We start from the raw sequence: 10,050 nt of genomic DNA, 5'->3' as shown, positions 1-10,050 counted from the left end.
AAAATAGTATTGCTGTTTCCTATATCTTAGTATCATTTGAGTTTGGATCGGAGCGGGTCCTAGGGCCGACTCCGATCGTGGTCTCTCCGTGGTCTCTCAATTGTCACTATTTCACCAAGCTTTTACCACCTAAGTGATCACCAAAAGACTATATTTCTACTAAAAGCACAAAACCCCACCATCATACAGAACGTGGGACAGTTCATTAACCACTGCCTTCAAAGAAGAAGTCAAACCCGACAATAGTATCCATCATGATAGTATCATGTAGTTGATTAGACACTAGTTTTATGTATTATTCTATTTACTTCTCTTAGTTCTTCAGACTGTATATGCAATTGGCTTAGTTCTTGAGACTGTATATGCAATTAGCCCTTGGAAATGATTTTGCAAATAAAACATCAATATGTCAGTGCAGAGACTCCGAACTGGTAGAACCAGCGATTCTGCTGGTAGAGATTCCGATCACAGTCTCTGTCGACAGAAACTCCAATCAGGATCTCTACCAGCAGAATTGCCGACTCTAGTCTTATACGTACATGTATACCCTGACATGTGTATTTGTAATCATTCTCAATGTGGCCAGGATATCCTGTACCTTAAAATTTCAAATGATAGTTCTTTTGTTCACATGTCCCCAGTTTTTATCTGTGACTGAGAAAATAATTGTGTCCTACTTGGTACCATGGATCAAAGTTGCAAGTTCCGTTAGCCATATGTTCACCATAGTGCTTTCATGACAATTCGAGTTCACGCACTGTTAACGTTTCTTCTTTTTATTTTTATTGCAGACAGATGCTGTTTTCAAGGTCTACGGTGATGGAATCTTCTGCAGCAAGAGTGATTGTGACTCTAACAGCTATGGGATTTTGTGCTGCGGGAAAGGTATAAAATGCATGACATGTAGCCAGGGCTGTCAGTCCTGTAGCCACGTCAAACAACTCAAAACGTTGTTGTCAAATGAACATGAAATATACAGTCAAACACTCCAGGATACGCTGCAGTCCGTACAAGCCATCCTTGGGGACAGTTCAGTTTCACAGTCTGGCAGCAGTCCTGTCTGTGTATCTGAAAAGCGAATACAGTTCAATGTCTTGCCGGGACAATTCAAAAACACTGCTGGCTACAACCCCCACCAGTTTTGTCAGGACGACAGCACAGTCACCCTTGTTTCCTGTGAGAGCTGCCCAACATGTGGCTCAGAACTCCCTGGAGGAGACACTGCCACAGAAACTGTATCTTGGCCATGCAGTCACCCTCCGCTGGTCACACGGAACTTTGTCTTTAAGACAAAAGGTTTGTTGTGTTTGTTGTTTTCACATTGTTTTGATATCTATGATGGAACGTTTCTCAGGTTTTAGCTCTTATTAAGGCTGAGTACTGGTACAGAAAATTCAGTCCAGGTCCGGTTCAGGTCCAGAGGATCAGGTCTGGACCTGAACCTGGATCTGATTCAGTATGTGAAAAAATTTGAATGGACGATACTCAAAACAATGGTCCATTTCGCTAAAAGGAAATCTGTTTTGTGTAGTATTCGACTCTCACTGGCGTTTTAAAATTGTATAAGGCTAACTGCCTCTGTACGATTGACTGTAAAAGTTGGTAGAAATGACTATAGACTCAACTTCGCTCTTGTTATTTTCTCGGCCGCTAAGCCCAAAAACGTATGAATTCATAATCTGTTCATTTTCCAATCGGTCCAACAACAGGCTCACTGAATTTTTCAGGTCCAGTTTTTCCCGACCGGTCCAATGAGAAAAACGGTTTTGTACTGGTACACTGTACCGGTACCCAGCCCTAGCTCTTAAATTTGTACAGTGTTAACTTTAGAATAACATCCATCCATTGCTGTCAAGGTCATCTGATCATCTCACCTTTAAAATATAATGGTAGCAAGGATGTTAAGATTTGATTGCCAGAATGTATTTCTTATTGCTCATTTTTATTGGTTGAATCATCTGTAATCCAGCCTGTAGGAGTGTGATTATTTTGTAAGTTTGATATGCTAAAACATGTTTTTTTTTAATATCTTTTGATACTATGCCTTATTCTAATGTCAGGTGTAATAATGACTCTGGTGACCACTAGCTCAAACATGTTCAATAACATTTTCAATCCATTATTTCAATGATATATTCAGCTGGGTTGCAAGTCTTCTGCTCTCTCCTACAAGTAGTAGGACCCTCCCTCCATCTCCTCCAGTTTCATTTCATCGACCGTGTTCTTGGACTTTTCTTTTTGTAAAGACAGTTTGTCTCAATAATATTGACAACATTAGCAGCTGTGAGGTTGATATTTCCCAATGCCACAGCCGCCAAGCCATGTACTGATTTGAACATGTATAGAACAGATTTTCTTTTTGGTTCGAGTTGTTCCGCGGCCCTTAGCTAATAATACGATTGTCGCACGACAGGTGGATGAAATTTACAGCTGCCTTATCAGGCGGCATTTATATCTCTTTTTTTTTTAGATCTGGGGTGTCTGTAATTCCACGTGTAATGAGGCCAGTTTTCAACTGTTTTTACGCCCAAATGTTGCAAGATGTTTGTGTGGTTGATTTGGGTACAGTTGACTTTAAACACAGGTTGCAGTTAACTATTTCTCCGGTAGTTTTAAAGGATGCCTAAACTAATGAAAAAGAATATGTAAAAACTGGCTGAATTAGCAAAGTATATCCTTTTCCTGCGATAAGTGGTTCGTAGATAAACTGGTGCTGGTTAGGCTTGGGCTCTATGGAACAGGAGTTGGCATCGGTGCTTGTCTGTTCCTTTTTGGACGCCTCTGATGAGGTGGCCTTGCATCATCTGGAATTAGAGGCTTTGGTCTATTTTACACGCTAGATCTCCTTTTGTTTTTAGATCTACTGAAAGGTAAAACGAGGGAGGGGATTATTGCACTAAGCTAATTTCAGGTTATATCATCCAACGGATACAAGTTAAAAAGCTGGTTAAAAATCCATTGGAGTAAAATGGATGTGATAAAATATTGATTGTAAATAGCATGCATGCAATAAGCTTTCTTGTACATTATAAGTAGTCAGACACCTGGGGGTCATTGAACATGACACTGTCTCAAAACGGCACATGGTTTGCTACGGCATTGGTATATCAACTTAACTCTCAGAATTTATAAACAGGTAAACACCATTAACAACATTGCCAGCCATACAAGGTTCATTCTAATCTGGAACATAGGTTTTGTATATACTTAAGATTTGTTATTCATTTACAGTCTACCAAAGGCCATGCTCCAGCTGTGATACCAACCTTCCCTTTGATGGAGGAGCAGATGGCATCCTTAACATGGGGACCTTCTTGATCTCACATGAAGTCCTCAGGGACTACATGTATCACTTCCTGCAGACTGGGTAGGTTTGCTGCCTTACCTGCACATGCATTAGTGTATCAGATTGGGTCCTAAACTCCAGAATGGTGTCATTTTTTGTAATGATATTGAATATAAATAATATTAATATGAAAGTCATTGATTGCATGAATACCTTACAGATGCAATCTTCAACACTAGAAAGCCCACATTTTCGAACAAAATGCAGTATGTTTTTGAAGCGAAAAGAAAGGAAAAATCGCAAGAATAGAAACAACTAGAAAGGCAAAATTTTCGCGAAAAATACAGCAAGTCTTTCCCGTGGCCTTTTGACATTTAGCTACTCACACACAATAGTAACGTTATACCATTAGGTAGTGATGTGTACCTAAGCTGAAACTTGTACATAAACAACTGCTAGTGGACTAGTCAATCACCATGATTAACAACACAAGAGGATCACATCCTGGAAAAAAGCAGGTCTTGAATGAAGCTACTTCTTGTAGATGCGTCATATGTCACATCATCTGGAGTTCTGTTATAGTGCAGTGTGTAAAGTCCATGTCATTTAAGTGTATTAGAAGAGGCGACATGTAGAGTAGCCTCTTTTTCATGTGTGATCTCACTTTTGTGCCAAATTGTTTCACATGACTGAAATAAATATGCTTTATGAACATTCCCAACCACCAATTAAAAATGTATTTGAAAAGGATTTGACATCAAGTGGCATTACACAACTTTAGATTACATGGATGCCTTTTGTATCTGCCGTAAAGATTAGTTAAGTCACAGTGATTTGGCATTACTTTGTAATCAAATTCAGGATTAAGCACCTCAACGAAAATTCTCTACATTCATTTTCTGTCAGTCATACATCTATCTATCGATCTATCGATCTATCACCCACCTGTTGTCAACTTTAGATCATCTGCTCTTCAGCCGACTGATATATGATGGCAATAATATAATTGTTCGTTTTTCGGTTGCAGTATGACAATGTTTGGATATTATCAGACGTTGTCTAAACATATGGAGGATGCAGGAGTTGCAGGCTTCCAACAAGTTCTGTCGTATAACAAGTTTCGCCAGTCGTGGTATGAATTTGAGGAGCTCCTGGACATCGACTACAGTAAGGGGTTTATGTGCCCGTTGTGTGGTCCAGCGCCAAAAGTAATAATCTGCGATGGAACAGCACTGAGCTTTCGCAGAGAGCTCCTCCCATGGCAACAGGTCCTGGGAGAAAGCGACAGTGGTACAGAAACCGCATACCCTGGGAGATAAGTATACAATACCTTCTTTTGATGTTACTTAACTTTTCGTCAGGATAGATACATGTAGATACATGTAGTACAGTGTTTTTTTATGACTATGCCATCTTTATACTCTCAGCACCAATTCTTGAACGTGTTAAATTAACACAAGGAGTTTGGTAATTTGAGTTTGGGTAATCCCTATAAGTTAGATACATTATACTAGTATTGGGAAGCTTCTTTTCACCATTATCCTGTTAATGATCATTCTTACATTGTAGGTTGAAAACAATTGCTAGTTATGAGAGTATATGTTGGTTAACAAATAAATGAAAATGAAAATATTATGTCGGTTGTTATTTAGTGACTAGTATGATATGTTATTTAATATGTTGCATCATAGCATTTTGCAGTACTTGAATTAAGCATAAGTCCATAAGCCCTATTGCCTGAGGAAACTGAAACTGCTGATTTGGCAAGTGGATGTGGATGTACTTTATGTTGCCGAAGGACAACATTCTATGTTTGCTGGGCTTTTTGACGATGATTCCGCCAACCAGTCAAAATTCACCATGTTGAACTCTCTTTTTGCCGTTGACTAGGATCCTACTCTCTCCTACATAGATTCAACCCCTACAATGCGTAGTTCTAGGGCACCACAGGTTCCACATTTTCCCGTCTTATCAGCCCATCAAAAATAAAAACATCTCTTCCTAGCCCTCTGTCGATTAAATTGCCACTTTGTCATCCATACAAAATCAAGTCACAAGACATGCTGAAATTCCCTTGATAGCTCAGTGTCTGGTGTTGGTAGGGGAACATTTCCTGACTGTTCCACCCACTCTACTTTTTCCACTACAAATCTGAGAAAGAAAGAAAATGACGTCCAATTTTTTTAAGACAAAGAACATTGTGCTTCTTTCAGTTTCAGTTAGCTCTTTCTGAAAAACTAAACCCTGCCAACGTGTACAGGGTTTTTTTTTCTTTTCAACCTTTGGCAACATCTTCAGCGTTCTTGCCTTTTCATTGATAATGTTTTTGAAATATCTGTGTTGGAAATAAAAGGCATGGAAATATTTGGGGCCAGTTGGTTCGAGCCAGTTGATATTGATTTTTTCCCTTTGATATACATATAATAGCACATTACCATACTGTGTAGAGCTCCTGAACCAAGACGGATAATCTGTGATAAACTGACCAGTTATTGTAAACAAGCAGATGTTATTTTGTCACTCGATCTTTTTAATTGTGTTTAACTAAATTTCAGATAGGGGTTGAAATACTGACTGTAAAAAAAAAAAAATTCAGCCTTTTGTACATGTGCTGCAAGAGTTTTTAATGTCAATGGCAACACACCATCTCTCTCTCTCTCTCTCTCTCTCTCTCTCTCTCTCTCTCTCACACACTCTCTCTCTCTCTCTCTCTCTCTCTCTCTCTCTCTCACTCTCTCTCTCTCTCTCTCTCTCACTCTCTACTCTCTCTCTCTCTCTCTAACTCTCTCCCTCTCTCTCTAACTCTCTCCCTCTCTCTCTAACTCTCTCCCTCTCTCTCTAACTCTCTCCCTCTCTCTCTAACTCTCTCTCTCTCTCTCTCTCTCTCTCTCTCTAACTCTCTCCCTCTCTCTCTAACTCTCTCCCTCTCTCTCTAACTCTCTCCCTCTCTCTCTAACTCTCTCTCTCTCTCTCTAACTCTCTCCCTCTCTCTCTAACTCTCTCCCTCTCTCTCTAACTCTCTCCCTCTCTCTCTCTCTCTCTCTCTCTCTCTCTCTCTCTCTCTCTCTAACTCTCTCCCTCTCTCTCTAACTCTCTCCCTCTCTCTCTAACTCTCTCCCTCTCTCTCTAACTCTCTCCCTCTCTCTCTCTCTCTCTCTCTCTAACTCTCTCCCTCTCTCTCTAACTCTCTCCCTCTCTCTCTAACTCTCTCCCTCTCTCTCTAACTCTCTCCCTCTCTCTCTCTCTCTCTCTCTCTAACTCTCTCCCTCTCTCTCTAACTCTCTCCCTCTCTCTCTAACTCTCTCCCTCTCTCTCTAACTCTCTCTCTCTTTCTCTCAGATACATATATGATACAATGCATTGACTTGAAAGATACTGTTTGATCAACCAAAAACTGTGTTACGTTAGGATTGAAAACATTAGGAAATGTTGTTTCTTGTCCTGGATATTTACTGTTATGTCATTTTTGTCCAGTGTACTAGCCACAGAGATAGGGTATTCATCACAAACCAACGAGGACGGAAGCTGCTGGATTCCTTTGTGAACAGCGAGGTCACTCCAGATGAGATGGCGGAACTGGTCAGAATTGTGCCACCATCGCTTGCCACTGTCATCAAACAGTATCAGCACCTGAAGACATGTCCGGAAGGACTGAAGTCCCTCCTTGGAACATTGTCGAAAAATTCTCCTGTTTGTGGACTTCTCCATCCGTCAGAAGAACTGCATGACTTTGTTCAGAAAGTCGCAGATGGAGCAGCCATCAGTGACTCCGTCTGTGACATGGAGTTTCTGCAGAAACATATTCCAGTGCTCTTTGACCATGTGAGGAATGGAGACAGTAGTTGTGTGGCGGAGGAGCTACGACCCCTCCTGTTAGCTCTCCTGGATGTAGCAGAAAAACCTTTCAATCAAAACGCAAGGGTTCCTGATGACTGTGCTGGACAGAGAGGGGTAAATCCCGACCTGATCTCCTTCTTCCCAGCCCTCGGACATGTCAGGAGCAGAGGGAAATATACGGCTGACAGGGGGCGTAACGATGTAAAGGGATGCAGCAAGTCCAGCAGTGGTCACCCCTCCCTGCTCCCAGGGATGTTCTTACTGAATTGTGGACATGGTATTATGATATGCATTATTTTCTAAGCATTTTAGTAGTCCCATATTGTACTTCATTAAATCAGATACAAAAGCATTTTGCTACTTTAGACGCAATATCTTTGTCCGGAAGAGTAGCTCTTACCAGGAAAAGTAGTTGGAAAGCTTTTAATAACAGCTGCTTATGATGATGATGATGGTGGTTTGCCCCTCTGTTTCTAAGATCACTGGGAAGTTGTTTTTGGTCGGCTTGTAACATCCGTCAATCAATGTTTTTCTATTTTACAACCATTCCAATTGTACTTGAAAAAGGATCAATTTTAAAATTAGAGTTAGATGGAAAAACAAAGTTTTTTTTGGTCTATAATTTTTATCAAATGTTAAGAATTGCATATCATTAAAAAGCCTGTCTATGAACCTTCCCACTAGTATCAGATTTATCCTGATCTTCAAAAGCTGACAGCAGAGCCTACTTTGCAAGTGAGTCACAAGACATGCTGAAATTCCCTTGATAACTCAGTGTCTGGTGTTGGCAGGGGAACGTTTCCTGTTTGTTCCATCCACTCTGCTTTTCCACTACAAATCTGAGAAAGAAAAAAAATTACGTTGTCAGATGAGGGTCCCAGCCAGTGTGATTTTCATTGCTTTTAACTGGTCATTAGAAATATTAATCTCACTCTTTATGCAACCCAGGCATCAACTATGGTTTTGAGGTGATGGTAAAACACGAGTCACCGAACACACCCTTCACCATACTACGCACGAGGTTTAAAGATGGTTAGTATTCAGAATGCTTTTTAACTTCTTGCAAAATTTGACATACTTATTACTTGACTTGTTTTTATTACTATTTACTTGTTTCTAGTAAAGGTCTGTGATTCTGTATTGAATAAATAATACATTAAACTATAAAGACAACATTTGCAAGCAAATGCTGGAAATGTTTCTCTGCATTCAAAGAAACAATCTCAGAAATTGGCCGTACAAATAAGGGACTAATGTAGAATTGTTTCAGTTCAAAGTGAACACCAGTTCCAGATTCACAATGCCAAAAGCTACTGTTCAGCCTGTTTGCAGAAACTTTTGCTCAGTCACAAATATGTAACTAGTCCTTCTGTTCAGAAAAATGAGTGCTAATTCCAGACTATCTTCAGTTCCAGAAACTGTCATCTATGACAACAGCTGCAATCTTCACTCCTACTGTTTAAACCGGGATCCTCTGCTCTTTAAGAACACCTGGTTCCTGGTCGACCGTCTTCACTGGAAAAACCACAAAGGTATGTACAATCTTTGGCTTTGTTCTGTGCTTTGCATTGTACAAAATACAATGTTCTTTATTTGTCATTATCATATTGGGAAGGTTTTGATCAATCAGTCCCCATTTTATATCGGCTAGTGAAGCGCCAAAAGAGGCAGGGGAATATGTATGTCTTTGTAATTGGTCAATGTCGTTTGTATCACCTTCTGATTGTTCTTGCTATACATGTGTATACAGGCAAACCTGTCTGTAGTGGCCACTCAAGGGAGTGGAAAAATGTGGCCACTAGGGAAAATGTTGCTCAATTGACCACGAGCAATAAGTTACACATGATTTCAGTTCCCACTAATCTTTCTCACCAAGTAACGTCACCAAGTATCGTTGTTGATACTAGGCAGTGTTTCTGAGTCTACGTGACCAGAAATTCTGAGGCCTTGGCCGCGTTGGAGAGGTGGCCACTATTGACAATTTCTTAATGCTTAGGTCAATGGGAAAAATCCAAAGGACCGACAAAAAGTGACTGCAATGGCCAGGTGGTCGTTATGCAAAGGTGGCCGCTAATAGTACACGTTTGGCTGTATATGTGCTATAAAGACCCCAAGTAATCTGAATAAGAGATACATATCCTCCTGCACAGGAGGAATGAGTAGAGTAGGGTAGAGTTTGAGATTTGGAAAATATTTCCCAAGATTCCAATGTTATGAAATATATTGTCTTTAGGCATTTTGGCTTCAAAATGAAACCTATATTAAATCTTCTTATGTATTCCAAAAGCATTTTTTTTTAACTTGACAAACTGGACAACTGTATCAAACGAATTGTGAATAATTTATATTCTCATGAAACCATCTTGTTCACTTGCTCTTTGGTTTTATCAGGTGGTCATACTCATAGCGTGACCAGGCGCTACTACACCATATACTCTTTGGGGTGGGTTATGAACCCTTTATTAATTCACGACTTTTGTGTACAGTCCATATAAGTTCTCTTGTTTTTTTACAGGTTGCTCAGTGGGATACCAGCTGTCCAGATATCCGCAGTACGACAATGTGAACTCGCAAGTTGTTGAGCAGTGTAATTCAGCTCTGAAAAAGCTGAAGGGACAACTATCCTACATGAACCCGGCAAACTTCATGCGGCAGGCAAAGTTATTCCTCTGGTACAAAAACCAGGCTGTTATCAAGAGAATGTAAAGTAATTATTAAACTTTTACATAGTGTATATTTAGCTTTGTAAGAACTTAGTTTCAATGCTCCACAGCAGTATACACCATATTTTTTCTGTGGTAACATCTGTAAATCTGCAAAAATCAACCAACCATCCAGGTGCTTTTTTGCATAAGATATTCTTAGTACTGTACTTGTAGTGTACAATATATAGGCAGCACAATTTAAGGGCAAATGTCTGTAAGGAA

The 10,050-nt window shown here is 40.0% G+C and overlaps 1 protein-coding gene across 1 annotated transcript in view; it reads left to right on the top strand.

Annotated features, from left to right (window-relative positions):
- LOC118406562 overlaps window positions 1–10,050 on the top strand; it is a 23,309-nt gene extending 13,259 nt beyond the window's left edge. The window contains exons 7-13 of the mRNA XM_035806659.1: window positions 792–1,296; window positions 3,232–3,367; window positions 4,314–4,601; window positions 6,766–7,400; window positions 8,072–8,155; window positions 8,533–8,655; window positions 9,639–10,050. Of these exons, the coding sequence (XP_035662552.1) occupies window positions 792–1,296; window positions 3,232–3,367; window positions 4,314–4,601; window positions 6,766–7,400; window positions 8,072–8,155; window positions 8,533–8,655; window positions 9,639–9,829 (1,962 nt within the window). The 3' untranslated portion in view covers window positions 9,830–10,050. The remainder of the gene's footprint in view (window positions 1–791; window positions 1,297–3,231; window positions 3,368–4,313; window positions 4,602–6,765; window positions 7,401–8,071; window positions 8,156–8,532; window positions 8,656–9,638) is intronic.

The sequence above is a fragment of the Branchiostoma floridae genome, chromosome 19, assembly GCF_000003815.2.
Source record: "Branchiostoma floridae strain S238N-H82 chromosome 19, Bfl_VNyyK, whole genome shotgun sequence".
NCBI lineage: Eukaryota > Metazoa > Chordata > Leptocardii > Amphioxiformes > Branchiostomatidae > Branchiostoma > Branchiostoma floridae.
This window is presented reverse-complemented; position numbering and strand designations above follow the sequence as displayed.